This window comes from Pseudorca crassidens, chromosome 7, assembly GCF_039906515.1.
Source record: "Pseudorca crassidens isolate mPseCra1 chromosome 7, mPseCra1.hap1, whole genome shotgun sequence".
In the NCBI taxonomy this organism is placed as follows: Eukaryota; Metazoa; Chordata; class Mammalia; order Artiodactyla; family Delphinidae; genus Pseudorca; species Pseudorca crassidens.
In genome coordinates this window covers 80,483,308-80,499,617 of record NC_090302.1, presented here as the reverse complement: position 1 = coordinate 80,499,617, position 16,310 = coordinate 80,483,308, and the positions used below count along the sequence as shown (strand labels likewise).

Below are 16,310 nucleotides of genomic sequence, written 5' to 3'. Positions count from 1 at the left end.
TGGTTGAGAGTCTGCCTGCCGATGCAGGGGACGCGGGTTCGTGCCCCGGTCTGGGAAGATCACACATGCCGCGGAGCAGCTGGGCCCGTGAGCCATGGCCACTGAGCCTGTGCGTCCGGAGCCTGTGCAGTGAGAGGCCTGCGTACCGCAAAAAAATACAAAAAAATAAAAAATAAAATAATGGGAATATACTTATACAGAATCACTAAGCACTAGTGTCAGCATATCTGAACTCATGCTTTTCTTTAAAGCATTTAATTGTTTTATATATAAATGATTGTTCTGTAAGAACTGTTTGAGCACATTTTCTGTACCTGCTTATCAGGAGTTAATAGCCACATACTTTATATGAATAGGACTAATGTTTAGCTTTGCTAGAGACCTATTAGGAAACCATACAGTGGAACTAATATAAAAAGCATACTTCTCGGGTCTTTCCTGATGGCACGGTGGTTAAGAATCTGCTCTGAGCCTGTGCTCTAGAGCCCGTGAGCCACAACTACTGAGCCCAGGCGCTCTAGGACCCATATGCTGCAACTACAGAGCCCGCATGCTCCACAACAAGAGAGGCCACTGCAATGAGAAGAGTAGCCCCTGCTCACCGCAACAAAGCCTGCGCACAGCAACGAAGACCCAATACAGCCAAGAAAAAAAGAAAAGCATACTTCTCTAAATTTGATAATCCACCTGAAATGAGGGCCCAAAGCAGAGCTGCCTTATACTGAATTGTGTTCTCTTTTAAATAATATATATCATAAGGAACTCCTTGTTAAACATATTTGTTTGTGCTGTGCCATACTTTCTTTCTTAAGGCAGAATTGCTTGGATATCATCCAAAAGCAATCTGAGACATTGCTTTTGAGTTTTTGTGGATAGTACTTAGCCAACTTGCATTTGAAAACATGACTGATTTTCTTGAGATAGATTAAGAGCCTCATATTTCTTGGATTGTAAAGTATATTGCTGATGGTATATGTGATATATCTTGTGCCGTACACAGTAGAGAACCACTTGGAATCAGACATTATTTGACTTTGTGGTGTAAACTGTGATTGTCAACAGGGTCCTGGAAGAATTCTGTGGACGAGTGGACAACGGAAGACTGGACTGAAGATGTAAGTGTTTACACTTACAATCACAGGCTTCTGTGATTACCATGTTTTTTTTAGCAGATGCTTCTCAGAAGGAAGTTGGTGTTTTCAGGTTTTTGCGAAATTTGGTTTTAAAGCAACCGTTTAAAGATGACCAGGTGTTGGGGCTTCCCTGGCAGTCCAGTGGTTAAGACTCTGTGCCTCCAGTGCAGGGGGCACAGGTTCAATCCCTGGTCAGGGAACTAAGATCCCACATGCCATGTGGTGCGGCCCAAAAAAAAAAAAAAGACCAGGTGTTAAGTAGGAGTGACATCATTTTTTTCTCTATCTTTGTTTTATTTGGCCTGATAACTAGCTGATGCTATTATCCTGGCCTGTGAACGATACTTACTCTTTCTAACCTTTTTATTAAAGGAGGCAGTCTATGTTTGGGGTTTATAGTTGAAATTAACCTGAATAAATCATTCTGGTTCTAGGCCCAACCAATTCCCTTTTCAACTAGACTGGCTCTTTTTGTATTCATTTATTCCACAGACATTTTTGAATATACTGTACTAGCTTCTGGGTAGTGTTGGTCTCTAGGTTCTGTGTTCAGCATAAGATATCTTAACTATTTTTCTGTTTCACTCTTAAGGCCCAGAACAAAAGTATGTACATGTTAGTTACAGCTGACATTGGAAGGGAGAGAATAAAGGGTTTACAAGTATTGACCTTCAAAGTTGCATAAAGTGATCCAGACTTTGAGATTTTATTTTTCTTTTTGAGATTATTCCCCCTCTCCCCATTTTGTACTCACAAACAGTTTTTAAAAAGAAACAAAAGTGCACTTGTGCTTTCTTTCTTTTTAGCACTATTTTATCTGACTTGTTAGGGAATGAGCTGGGTAGGGCATGAAAAAGAAAGATGCTCATTTGATTGGAATTTGGGAAATTTAGGGTTTTTTATTTTCTTCTGCTACATACTAACCATAAGTCCTTGGGGTATGATGTCAGCAGGCTCTCTGTTACCTGTAATCTGAGGAGACTGAGTTAGATGGGTGGCTATTAGAATCAGTGGAGGGATGGTACCAGTGATGATAGGAAGTGAGAGTGAGCAGCCTGTGGACACCATACCTTATTTCAAACAGAGCTGTCCTACTTTTAAATGTTTTGTGTTACTAGAATTTTTGCTAAGAGTTTGTTGGGAGAAAAAAAGGCTTCCAGAGCTAAAAGCTTTATATCTCCTTGCCTGTTGTCTGGGTCAGTAGGCAGGTTAGAAAGTCAACAGGCTGTCAGAGGGCAGATGACCCGTATTCAGATTCTAGCTGGGTTGACCTGTTGACCTCAGATGAGGCATCTTTCCTTTCTGAGCCTCCTATTTTTCATCCCCAAAATGAATATCATAATAACTGTCATGCCTAACTGATGGGATTTTTCTGTGCTTCAGATGAGGTCTTACGATGTAAATCTGCTAACAAGCAGTTCAAATGTACACACATATAGGCAGTAATATTCTGCTGTATAGACCATATTGAATCACAATATAATTACTGAAAAGAATTACAGTAGGGAATTTGGGCATCTTCTTTTCTCGGGAAATATCAAAATTACTTCAGAGTTTTCTGACATATACAAAGTAACGGTGATTGAAAGGTGAGTAATTTAAAATGCAAATCCTAAATTCCTTCTAGAGCTTAGGAGAAGAAAACTGCAATTTTCTGTACTCTACCGGGTTAGATAGGATTTCAGTGATAAATGTAGTTCTCATTTTCCTTGAACTTAATATTTTCAAGGCTTTAAATCTACTCTATTGTTACTTTTAATAGAATTACTCCTTAATTGCTTCTGTCTTTGTCTTAATTTAATTTGTAAGATTCTTTAAGGCAAAAATGGATTTCTTAGAATTCTTAAGATACTACCTTGGATTAGGGTGCAGCATAGCATAAGCCTTTCTTGTTGAAACAGTATAATCAATTCAGCACTTTTGTTTTTATGGAGAATGAACATCTACTGTCTGCTCTGCCCCTGCCTTAATATCAGTGTCTTAGGAAGTCTGATTTTATGCTGGGTTTCAGAGTTCTGAGACATTTAGCATTGTTAAGAATTACAGCAGTCTTCGAATAGCATTTTCATTAATTTTTCACATTATGTCATTAGATCAACAAAATCGGCCTTTAAAAGCCCATGCCCCACTTTGAAAACATAAAAAGAGTCTGCCTTTCAATAATGTCAATTGAGGTTTCAAGAAATTTTATCCTGTGTGCCTTAAAAGTACCTTAAAACAATATGCATGAATCTCAACGCAATTATGTTGAGTCAAAAAAGTCAGACAAAAAACACTGTATGTTTAAAAAAATTCCACTTAAAATTCTGGAAAATACAGCCTGATCTGTAGTGACAGAAAACATACCGGTGGTTTCCTGGGGACGAAAGTGAGTGCTCGAGGAATTGATTACACAGGGACAGGAGCAAACTTTTAGGGTAATAGATACGTTCATTGTCTTGATTTGGTGATGGTCTCACGGAGTATACATATGACACAACTCATTCAGTTATTCGGTTTGAATATTCGCAGTTTATTGTATGTGTTATACCTCAATAAAATTATTTTGATAAAAACAGTAAGGAAATCTATGACTAGTAAACCTATTACTAATAAACAAAATAATAAAACCATCTGTGTTTGGGGAAAGAGAACGTCAATTATTTTGCCTTTTCAAACTTTCCTACTCCTTTTTGGAGTTTATAGTAACATTAGTGGTGGTTTTTATTGGTGTTCTCATTTTATATAATGTGAAGTAGAATAGTGAAACTGGGACTTGAACTATGGCACAAGGGTCTGGCTTTACTACTTCACTTTCTTGTTTCGCTGATGTGGAATTCTCTTGTGGGATTATCAATCTAAATTTGTCTTCACCATAAGAAAACTATGTGCCATAATCACTTGTATATTTCTTTTCCTTTGACCACCTTTTGAGTGAACTAGAATAAGAGTACCAGTGACTAAAAATTGTCAGGAATTTGATACATTTTGATTAAAATAAGATTAAAATATTTTTAATCCTTTCATAACAGCTTTCTGAAACAAAGGTCTTCACTTCCTCATCTGCTCCAGCAGAGCATCTTGTCACACCTGGGCAAAGGTAAACGCTTTCCCCCACCTTTTGTTTTTTAGTCAAAGCATAATTGAAATTTCTTGTCTCAGGAGAGTTGTTTTCTTCCTCAGATCTCTTTCTGTTTTTTAACCCTTTTCTTGACTCTCTTTCTGTTTTTTCTCTTTTTTGTGTGAGACTTTTATTTTATCCCTAACTTACTTGGTGAGCTGACAGAGCCTCCATCATTTCCTAATTTGTTGTGATCAGTGATGAATTAAAATAGCGATTATGTTTGTGTTAGAATTTGTGACAGAGATAATGTTAAATCTATTCAATGGTTCTTTTTTTACTTTTGTAAGCATACTGTTTTTGACAAATAAACTTAACAGAACTATCCTTTGGTTTCTTCATATAATACCATTTATTTAGATCTTCTCAGGGTAGTACAACTTCTCATTTTATATGGGTTCTACTAGTTTTAATCTACTGATTTCATGGATTACAGAAAAGGAAGGAGCTTTTGGGGTAATAGAAACATTGTTAGAATGTGTGCAGAATTGAATTATTGAAAAGCATTTATTTGCATCCTAAAAACCTTTGATTATGGTTTCAAAATGCAGTGATCTAGAAGGATGAGAGCCTTGATATATATGACATCTGAGCATTGAAGACAGTTTTGAGCCCAACATGCTCAATCTCTTGCTAAATGTGATGGTTATAAGACTTCATTATAGGGAAATAAAAACGATCAAAGGTTATGTCTTGCAATATATTTTGTGAATTGCTCAGAATTTCCCCTAAACGGATATAACTTCTGCATTGTATTTAGTACTCAATGAATTTGATAGGATCATTTTCATTTAAAGAATAAGAAATGGACCTTTTCAATGGTTATTTTTCAGAAGACAGTGCTGGACTGTTTTTCATGCATATGTCTTATCAATCTTTTGGAATCGAACTTGGTTCTGGTTTTTTTAGTAATGGAACTTTTAAGATGGGTCATATGTAATATAACCACCATGGATTTGTATCCCTAGAATTAGGCTGTCATAAGTTAGAACAGTAACTTGGGGTCCAAAATACTGGATCCCATAACTTCAATCCGGTTATGGGAACATGAGAGTTGGTAGTGGATAAGGAGAGAAACTTCGGCCTAGGAACTTTGCTATATATCACAAGTGAGTTTTGAATTATTTGACCTTCTAGAATCTGCCTCACTGGCATGGTGAGAGTTTCTGTTAGGAGAACTGCCTGGGAACTGGCCTTTAAAAAGATTTAATGGAGCAAATTATCATGTTAGGTCATCCTGTGGAGAAATTAGTGGCTCATTCCCATGTCAAGTAGTATATTACTTGGAAGATCACTTCTTCCTCATGCTTTCAGGTTTTAAGACCATGATTCTCAAATTTGGATCTCTGTCTTTCTGGGGACGTTATAAGAATCCTAGTTAACAGAGTATTTGTTAATATATTGTGCATTTTTTCCTAAATATTTAAGAGAGAAATTATATGAGATTTATATAAATGTAAATATATTATTGGATAGAATGCAGAACTTATAGGAATATTTATGATAAATGTCAGACTGCTTCAGTGGTCTAGTACGGCTTTGGTCCTCATTCCTCAAAAATATGGATTCCCTCTCCTTTAGGGAAGTTTAAGAGAGACTGGTTTCAAGTGATAAAGGGAGCCAAATATTCTAAAGGAAACAAGCCAAACTTGAGAGAACTGTTTAAGTGTACTCAGTTGCTCCAGGTTTTCCAATCAGTTGTCATTGTGCCATTTCTGTGGAAACATCTTAATGCACCTTTTCGTTTCTCTTCTCTGCAAAGCCCTGTTTCACTCTCTGTGGCTTGGTATGCCTTTTTGGGGAGGAGGAGTGTGTGGCGGATGATTGATTCCCTGCTTTTGGCTCCCTTAAACTCCAGTTTCCAAGGGTTTTTGTCACTGGGATTATTTTTAGCATGAACTTATTACTTAATATTGACTCCCTTCTCAAATTCATTTTTTTGGTGAGATTTGCCTGTGACTCATTCTTCATTTGCTTTTTGTCTGCTTAGTGTTGATCTGGTAGCCTTGCTCCAGAAGCCTGTTCCTCACAACAGTCAAGCCTCAGAAGTCAACTCCTTTGAAACTTCCCAACAGCAGGGCTTTGGCCAAGCCCTTGTCTTCACAAATTCTCAGCACAACAGTCAGATGGCACAAGGGACTGGCAGCTCCACTGCTGTCAATCCCTATCCACCTCAGAGTCTGGTAACGCACTTTTATTTCAGTATGGGATTTTAAGGAATGTACCCATGAGCAAATGTATTCTAGAATGACACATGCCTTATGGTTATTTTTTACATATAAAAGTTTCTACACTAGATCTCAGTCCAGAAAACAATGATGTGATAATTTCCAAGCACATATCTGATGATGCCATGTGGAATTCAACTACTGAGTTTTCTGGATGAAGATAAAAATACTTCTTTATGATTCATTGAATTATGAATTAGTTTAGTTATAATCATTTAGTTAGGCATCCTTCTTACTAATGATTTTTTTTTCTTGGATTTTGTTTCAAAGTCTGTCTCTGTACTTAAGATGTTAAATTTTCATTTGTTTTCCAGTTTACTTAAATGCTAATGTTTGTGAGTATTGGCTTGCTAATATGCAAGAACAGTTTTTTCTAGGTCTGCCTAGGTTCTTATATTTTTTTCATTTTTATTTGTTATTCCAAAAAATTATGTAGTAGAGGCCCTTAAAAATTTAAATGCGTTTTCAATGGAACAGTGTCATCTGTTGCTGCATATATGACTCTGGCTCCCATAAGAATTAAACTCCCGTCAGAAAGTTCAGGAACCTTTAGTGAAGCATATGAAGATAGGTGATGGGAATAAAAGAGCATAGAACGTGAAAGAATGTAGCTGCAGAATGGTGAACTCAAGTCCCTGTCCAAGTGTGGGCAGTTCTGAGTTGGCAGAGGGGAGGTTGGAAGGACTACAGATCCACAGCTTTCCCTAGTGACAATTACTTTGGTTCATTCTTTGCTGTGTCTTACCTGAAATCTACAGTTGAAATGGAATTTCTTATGAATACGATATATGATAATCACCCTCTCCCACTTGACTCAAAATCCTTTGCTGTTCCCTAAAAAAATGGAGAATTGAATATGTAAACTTTTCATTGCTGTCTTCTACTCTACATAGTCATGTCATGTCAAGTATAACTGGCTTGGGAACTTGACATTTTTAGTGCCATTGTTGATAGTGTTTGAGAGGGTATCAGTGCTTGAAGTCGGACAGGCCCAAGGCAGGGTGCTGTCTCTGTTTTGAGAGGGCCCAGTAATACCCCTGAGTTTGATTGAACCATCCAATTTCTTTCCTCCATCTGCCACTGGTATACTGATGTGATGTCCTTGCTGACTTGCTGGAATCATAGTCAGGCCACTGAGAGCGTAGATAAGACGTGAGTTGAGTTTTTGTTTTTGTTTCTGCTTTTTACAGCATCCCCCAGGTATGTTGCTTTTTGTTGTGGACAACATCTTGAGAAACTGGAGTAAGAATTGTTTGTTTAGCATATTAGAGCAGTGGTTCTCAACCCTACTGTACTTTTTTTTAAAAAAAATATTTATTTGGCTACATTGGGTCTTAGCTGCGGCACACGGGATCTTCACTGCAGCATGCAGCATCTTTCATTGCAGTGCACGGGCTTTTCTCTAGTTGTGGCGTGTGGGCTCTAGAGCGCGCAGGCTTAGTTGCCCCACAGCATGTGGGATCTTAGTTCCGCAACCAGGAATTAAGTGTCCCCTGCATTGGAAGGCGGATTCTTTTTTTTTTTTATTAGAAAGTCAACAATTTATTTAATGGATTGGGAGATTAAGAACATACTTTTTTTTTTTTTTTAACATCTTTATTGGGGTATAATTGCTTTACAATGGTGTGTTAGTTTCTGCTTTATAACAAAGTGAATCAGTCATACATAAACATATGTTCCCATATGTCTTCCCTCTTGTGGAAGGCGGATTCTTATACCACTGGACTACCAGGGAAGTTCCAACCCTACTATACTTTTATAATCATTGGAAAACTTTAGTTAATAGCAACATTAATAATGATAATAATAATAAAATTATACCAGATTCTACACAAGACCAGTCAGAATCTTTGGGCTTGGGCACTTGTGTGTGCTTATGTATATGTGAGTGCATGTGCACAAGTGTACCAATAGACACATTTGTAAACTGCCCCCATTGATTGAAATGCATAGGTGGAATTAAAGTCCTGTGCTAAGTGTTACCTAAAGCAAGGTGCTAGTCATTGATGCAGTGATGTCATCGTGTTGTGAAACACACAGAAAGTGCGTTAAGATTAAATGCTGAAACAGGATAGAGATTAGGTCAGAAAACAGAGAAAGAATAGAAGCATCATCCAAGAAGCCTTTATTGAGCAAGTAGGCTTGAGCTAGGTTTTGGCGGATTTATAGCAACATAAAAGTAGTGTAGCGGGCAGCATGAGCACAGAATCAGGAGTAGCAATAAGTAATGTTAGCACAACTTTCTAATAGAAGCAGATTCTGTGTTTGATGTGCAATAATTGCCGACAGCCTAGTTTTGGAGAATTTGGATATCTTTAGAACAACTGGGATAGATAGTCCATGCCTTTGGGAATTGATAGCAGAAATAATTCTGCTCTCTAGATCTGACCTCTTGATGAAATGCAAATCGTTTCTATTTTTAACCTTTAATATGGTTATGGAAAGGTTTTTTTTTATTTTTTTAATGTTTGCTTGTTTACTTACTTATTTATTTATTGACCACACTACACGGCATGTGGGATCTTAGTTCCCCAACCAGGAATCGAACCTGTGCCCCCCTGTAGTGGAAGCATAGAATCTTAACCACTGGAGTGCCAGGGAAGTCCCTGCAAAGTTATTTTTGACAAAGGACTTAACCTTTCCAGAAACTGAATGATCGTGATAAGTAAAAATGCAGTTGATCTGCAACTGTATGTTGTCTAGTCATAGGCTTTCATTCGCATTGGGAGCGTATTTGGTGTAGTTAGTCATCTGAACACCTTGAAATAAACACAGTAGTGTCTAGGGAATCTGCTCAATACACAAATACCACCTGTGTAATTCATATCTGATTTTAGAATACAAACTTTTTAAGTAAGTACTGTGACCTGCGTCTGATCTTGCCGGGTGACCCGATGGCTGATCTCTCTGTGACTAAACCTATTAAAAACATTAAAAAGTTAAAGACTGTATTTTGTTTTTCAGGCTTGTCTCTGTCATTTTATTCATGGTATTTCTCTTTACTTTAAAAAGAGTAGTACTGTGTTTGTGAACTTGTGACATCACTTTTTAAATAAAAATCAATTTCTTAAAGTCTAGGGCAAATATTCCCCTTCCCTCTAACCTCTTTTTAAAAATTATTTATTTATTTATTTTTGGCTGCGTTGGGTCTTCGTTGCTGCGCACGGGCTTTCTCTAGTTGCCGCGAGCGGGGGCTACTCTTCGTTGCGATGCACGGGCTTTTCTTGTTGTGGAGCATGGGCTCTAGGTACGCGGGCTTCAGTAGTTGTGGCACGTGGGCTCAGTAGTTGTGGCACGTGGGCTCAGTAGTTGTGGCTCACAGGCTTAGTTGCTCCACGGCGTGTGGGATCTTCCCGGACCAGGGATCGAACGCATGTCCCCTGCATTGGCAGGTAGATTCTTAACCACTGCACCACCAGGGAAGCCCCCCTCTAACCTCTTGTATCAGAATCAGGAAGGACTGTTGGATTTATGTAGTCAGATCTTGTAATGTTTTCATGTAGTATTTACTCAGATGATTCTTACTAATTCAGAATGTTTTAGGTTATAATTTTTTAAATCCTTGTGAAAATACATGGTGTGTTTTAGAGCCTGTTGTAGAAATTCTGTATCGCTGAGGACTTTTGCTTTTCTTTCCCTTTAAAGTCATCCGTCCTTGGTTCAGGATTTGGAGAGCTCGCACCTTCCAAAATGGCAAACATCACCAGCTCCCAGATTTTGGACCAGTTGGAAGCTCCAAGTTTGGGCCAGTTTACCACCACCCCAAGTTCACAGCAGAATAATACAGGTCCTCCCACAACCGCTTCTTCTTGGGACCTCAAGCCCTCAGCATCCCAGTCCTCAGTCCTTAGTCATTTTGGTAAGTGTATTTTGGTAAGTGTGGTGGTTTGCCCCTAGTGAGGACATGCCGAAAATTAGCAGAGCAGGTTGACTTTTGCACACTAATGTGGATTTGACCAGACATATTTCTTTTTTAGTAGAACTTCTGCAGAGTTGCTGAGTTAAATCAGTCAGCTTGGCATTGTATAAATACCTGCATTTATTTGTTAATATTAGTAGTAGTAGTAAGTACATACCTTGAAGAGATGTGCAAAAACATGGAAATATTCATGCAAATATAAGGAAACAACACTTTGAATAAATGCCTAGACAGATTTTTTTAGCTTTATTAGAATAAGAAGGTGGAATGTGGACAACACTTTAAATCACATCCTCTGGTTGCTTTCTGATTCTAACACATGCATGTATCCACCATGATTTGGTCCAGCCTTAATGTCTGTGGTTTATAATTTAAAGGCATCATGTGTAAGTTGGATGTTTTCTAAGCTGTACTCCCATAGACTTTTTGACATTAAACCACCATTTCTCACCAACACACACATGCCACAATAGCAGGGGGTTACTTTAACCATAGGGTCAGCTGTCTGGTTTATGTTTAGGGTGTATTGAGAGACATGGAAGCACATTTCTCTGCTGAATGAAATGGTTTACTGTTATGGAAGTACCTGAGACTACTCTAGGTTTGAAGTCGTGTCTACCAAGGAATTCACTAAAGATTCAGTGCCCAAGGTTTTTACTGGGGGACTTGGTTACATGGGCACCCTCCACCTAGTACAAACCAAAATTGTAGGATCCCAGAAGGAAAGCAAGTATTCAACATAAACCACATTGTACAAATAATCGAGGAGCAGAGAATCCCTTTTATCAGTTAGAGTGTAGTCATCCTTTGTCTAGAACATACCAAAATTCCCTGTTCCCAGACAGAAGCTGAGAGCCCATCTGCAAGCTGGCATTTCTGATGGCAGCTATAGGCCTCCTATGTATGTTAACTTTTTTCTGCACACTTAACAGATAAGTGGTGTGAGTTTTTAGATTTGAGCGTGCTATTCCCATATTCTTTAAAAGCCTGTCTTCTTTGTACATGCCTCTAATATCAAGCCAAAAATAGATTCATCTATGATGGAAATATACTAAGTCATGGGATGGCAAACCTTCAACTGGATTTGCCACCATTTGTGTAAGTACACTTTTATAGGAACACAGCCACAGCCATTCATTTCTGTTTTTCCTATAACTACTTTCAATCTACAAAGGCAGAGTTGAGAATTTGCTAACAGAAGGCCTTCAGAGCCTAAAGTATTTACTGTCTTGTCCTTTGCAGAAAAGGATTGCCAACCTCTATCCTATATGACAGAGGTAGCATTTCAACTCAATGGTGGAAAGATGGTTTATTTCTGTTTGGTAACTGGCTGGAAAATGAAGTTGGATCCCTAACTCCCACTCTTCAGCAAAGTGCCAAATGAGTGAAATACCCAAACATAAATAATGAATCTAGAACAATAATAGAGAAAAACATGGAAAGATTTTGATATACTCTGTGTGAGGTAGACCTTTCTAGATATGATAGGAAACACCGTAACCAAATGAAAAGGGAGACAACCTATGAAAAAAAAATTTGTATCATAGGCAAAGGGCTAACTTCCTTAATATAAAAACTAACTAAAAATCAAGGAGACCAACAACGAAGTAAAAAAATGGTCAAGAGAGGGTATGGACAGAGTTCATAGGCAAAGAAAACTTAAGTGTATGCAATGATTTTTAGCCAAACATATCATTTTTTAAAAAAAATTTATTTATTTTTGGCTGCGTTGGGCCTTCATTGCTGCGCGTGGGCTTTCTCTAGTTGTGGCGAGCGGGGGCTGCTCTTTGTTGTGGTGCGCCGGCTTCTCATTGCGGTGGCTTCTCTTGTTGCGGAACACAGGCTCTAGGAGCACGGGCTCAGTAGTTGTGGTGCACGGGCTTAGTTGCTCCGCGGCATGTGGGTTCTTCCCGGATCAGGGCTCGAACCCATGTCCCCTGCATTGGCAGGCGGATTCTTAACCACTGAGCCACCAGGGAAGCCCTGAAACTTATATCATTTTAATTTGTGTCTTTTCTGCCATTTTTCCACCAATCAAACTAGGAAGGATAAAAGTGTGGTATTGCAGTATGTTAAAAAGTTTGTGTTCTGTCTATGGATAGGAATTTTGAAGTGTTTGTCAAAATTTAAAATATAGTCACTCTTTGAACCAGCAGCTGTATTTTAGCAATTGATCCTACAGATATACTTGCACTTGACCAAAATGTCTTACGTAGAAATATATTCATTGCAGCATTGTTTTTCATAGCAAGAGATTGGAAAACCTAAAAGTTTATTAATACAGTACTGGTTTTAAAAATCAATACCTATGTATGATGGATTACTTTGTAATCATAAAAATGAAGTAGCTCTTTATACGTTAATGTGGAACAGTCTCTGAAAACTAAATGGTTTGTGAGGAAGCAAGATATATGTGTGTGTGTGTGTCTCTATGTATATATACTGAAACAGTATATCTGAAGATATTCAAGAAACTGGGTACTGTGTCTGCTTCTGTGGATCAAATTTGGGGATGGGGTGGAAGGGTGTTTTGTATTCACATCACATTCATGTGTATTTTTGTACCTTTTAGATTTTGTAATATCACATATGTTACTTACTGGAAAAAAATCAATAAAATAGTTTTCAGAAGTTAATATAAAACACCTATTCCCCACCCCATATGCTTTAGCATAAACTGAATCTCCTCTCTGCATAAGACATTAGCTACAAACCCATTCAGGTGTTCTTTTCAATCTATCATATACCGGTTGTTAAACATTATAGACACACGCACACACCACGTTTGGGATTCAGCTAGAAGACGGTTGGGAGAAGCTAGTGATGACAGCAACCCTTCAGCATCAGTGCTGGTGGAAGAGGGAGCTGTGAGCTCATGTGCCTAAATGATTGATTGTTGCCCCCCACCCCCCCCACCTTCTTAGACTTCAAATCTCAGCCTGAGCCATCCCCTGTTCTTAGCCAACTGAGCCAACGACAGCAGCAGCAGACTCAGGCAGTCACTGTTCCTCCTCCTGGGTTGGAGTCCTTTCCTTCCCAGGTGAAACTCCGAGAGTCAGCACCCAGAGACAGCAGTACCTCCACTGTGAACAAACTTCTGCAGCTTCCCAGCATGACTGTCGAAAACATCGCCGTGTCTGCTCACCAGCCACAGCCTAAACACATCAAACTCCCTAAACGGCGAATACCTCCAGCTTCTAAGGTGGGTCTTCCATCGTGAAGTCACAGTCCCAAAGATGGACGTATTTTAGCACTTAGTTCCTGTGGGATTTTCAAGTACATAGTTTACTGCTTTATGAGGACTCAGTCATTTCTGAGCAACTGGGCTAATATAGAGGGAATGGGTTTGTGCTAAGAGACAGGGACTGTGCATTCAAATTACAGGTCTGGCTCAGGAAATCTGATGGTCTTGTGTATTTAACTCAGGACCTGCTGTTCTTACGTATTTAGCTGTGTTCTGTAGACAGAGGATGAGTGGTTCGTTGACCAGGTAATGCTTTCATTAGAGGCCCCTCTTCTTCACTCATCCTTCACCACAATCCTCCCCCCTCTCTTTGCTCAAAGAAGTAGTTGGTGGCACTGACCATTGTCCTGTTAACTTTTTTTTTTTTTGGTCCTGTTAACTTTTTAATTTTTCTTTGCTCTGTTCCTTTCTCTCTCTTTAAAAAAAAAAATCATCTTCCTTTTTCCTTCCTTTCAGCCTTTCACTCCTTGTTCCTCAGGCCTGCCCGCAATGCCCTGGGAACCCAGTGCTTGTTAGCTTTGTAGGCCTTGGGACTTGGAATCTCTGACCTCTGTTGCTGACATCATGGTTTTTTCTGTTGCTGACATTTGCTTTTTCAGATCCCAGCTTCTGCAGTGGAAATGCCTGGTTCGGCAGATGTCACAGGATTAAATGTCCAGTTTGGCGCCTTGGAATTTGGATCAGAACCGTCTCTCTCTGAATTTGGATCAGCTGCAAGCAGTGAAAATAGTAGCCAGATTCCCATTAGCTTGTATTCGAAATCTTTAAGGTATACAACTTCCTACTTCTCTCTCCGGTTTTGACTGAGTTAAGTCCTTTGCAAAGTAAAACAAAATAGAGCCTAAGAAATCACCTGGTAGAGAAAAGACACCCTGTAGTGATGGGTTTGTGCTGTCATCACCAGTATCTAATTACAGAACATTTCTTCCATCACCCTAAAAAGAAATCCTGTGCCTGTTAGCAGTCACTCCCAATTTCCCCCCTCCCCCATCCCCTGGAAACCAGTAATCTGTCTCTGAATTTGCCTGTTCTGGACACTGCACATAACTAAAAAAAAATGCAGTAAGTGGCCTTTTGTATCTGACTTATTTCACTTAGCATCGTGTTTTCAAGGGTCATCCATGTTATAGTGTGCATGCATTTTGTTTCCAAATAATATTTCATTTTGCAGATACATCACATTTTGTTTATTCATTCATTAGTTTATGGACATTTGGTTGCATCCACTTTTTGGCTATTATAAATCATGCTGTGTGAAAATTCAGTTAAAAATTTTGTGTGCTTTAATTTCTTTTGTATATATACCTAGGAATTGCTGGATCGTATGGTAACTCTCGTATTTAACCACTTGAGGAACTGTCAGACGTTTCCCACAGAGGCTGCAGCGTTTACATTCCTACCAGTAGTTTATGAGGGATGCAGTTTCTATACATCTTTGTCAACACTTATTTTCTTTCAGTGGAATATTTTATAAATAGAGAATCCCAGATTTTAGATTCTATTTTATTAAATTTTTTACTTTCTAGAGCCAAAATCTGATAATTGCTTGAGTTCCCTTTTCTAAGGATGGACTCACAATATCTGGATTCCGTAAAGATTCTTAAGGATCCTTAAAGATGTCACCCTGCCTGTCAGTTAAATTAGGTGGGTCTAATTTGGGAGGGGGGGAGGGGTGGTTCTTTTGAATCTTCAGTTGCATCATTTAAATAATGCAGTAGTAACTGTGATTAAAAATCTTCCAACAAACAAAAGCCCAGGACCAGATGGCTTCATAGGTGAATTCTATCAAACATTTAGAGAAGAGCTAACACCTATCCTTCTCAAAGTCTTCCAAAATATAGCAGAGGGAGGAATACTCCCAAACTCATTCTGCGAGGCCACCATCACCCTGATACCAAAACCAGACAAAGATGTCACAAAGAAAGAAAACTATAGGCCAATATCAGTGATGAACATAGACGCAAAAATCCTCAACAAAATACTAGCAAACAGAATCCAACAGCATATTAAAAGCATCATACACCATGATCAAGTGGGGTTTATCCCAGGAATGCAGGGATTCTTCAATATACACAAATCAGTCAACGTGGTACACCATATTAACAAACTGAAGGAGAAAAACCATATGATCATCTCAATAGATGCAGAGAAAGCTTTCAACAAAATTCAACACCCATTTATGATAAAAACTGTCCAGAAAATGGGCATAGAGGGAACCTACCTCAACATAATAAAGGCCATATATTACAAATCCACAGCCAACGTCGTTCTCAGTGGTGAAAAACTGAAACCATGTCCTCTATGATCAGGAACAAGACAAGGTTGCCCACTCTCACTGCTGTTATTCAACATAGTTTTGGAAGTTTTAGTCACAGCAGTCAGAGAAGAAGAAAAAGAAATAAAAGGATTCCAAATCAGAAAAGAAGAAGTAAAACTGCCACTGTTTGCAGATGACATGATACTACACGTGAGAATCCTAAAGATACCACCAGAAAACTACTAGAGCTAATCAATGAATTTGGTAAAGTAGCAGGATACAAAATTAATACACAGAAATCTCTTGCGTTCCTATACACTAAGGATGAAAAATATGAAAGACAAGGAAACAACCCCATTTACCTTTGCAACAAAAAGAATAAAATACCTAGGAATAAACTTCCTGAGGAGACAAAAGACCTGTAAGCAG

The 16,310-nt window shown here is 38.6% G+C and overlaps 1 protein-coding gene and 1 non-coding gene across 5 annotated transcripts in view; both read left to right on the top strand.

Annotated features, from left to right (window-relative positions):
* Nucleotides 1-16,310, top strand: part of UBAP2 (ubiquitin associated protein 2) — a 125,123-nt gene that overhangs the window by 89,786 nt on the left and 19,027 nt on the right. For all 4 annotated transcript variants that reach the window (XM_067744611.1, XM_067744614.1, XM_067744615.1 and 1 more), the window contains exons 10-15: nt 1,063-1,115; nt 4,145-4,212; nt 6,224-6,416; nt 10,107-10,320; nt 13,305-13,582; nt 14,224-14,393. In XM_067744611.1, the coding sequence (XP_067600712.1) occupies nt 1,063-1,115; nt 4,145-4,212; nt 6,224-6,416; nt 10,107-10,320; nt 13,305-13,582; nt 14,224-14,393 (976 nt within the window). The remainder of the gene's footprint in view (nt 1-1,062; nt 1,116-4,144; nt 4,213-6,223; nt 6,417-10,106; nt 10,321-13,304; nt 13,583-14,223; nt 14,394-16,310) is intronic.
* On the top strand, nt 6,537-6,617 carry LOC137228463 (small nucleolar RNA SNORD121A). The gene has a single exon (XR_010945254.1). It is a non-coding gene; the product is annotated as a small nucleolar RNA SNORD121A (small nucleolar RNA).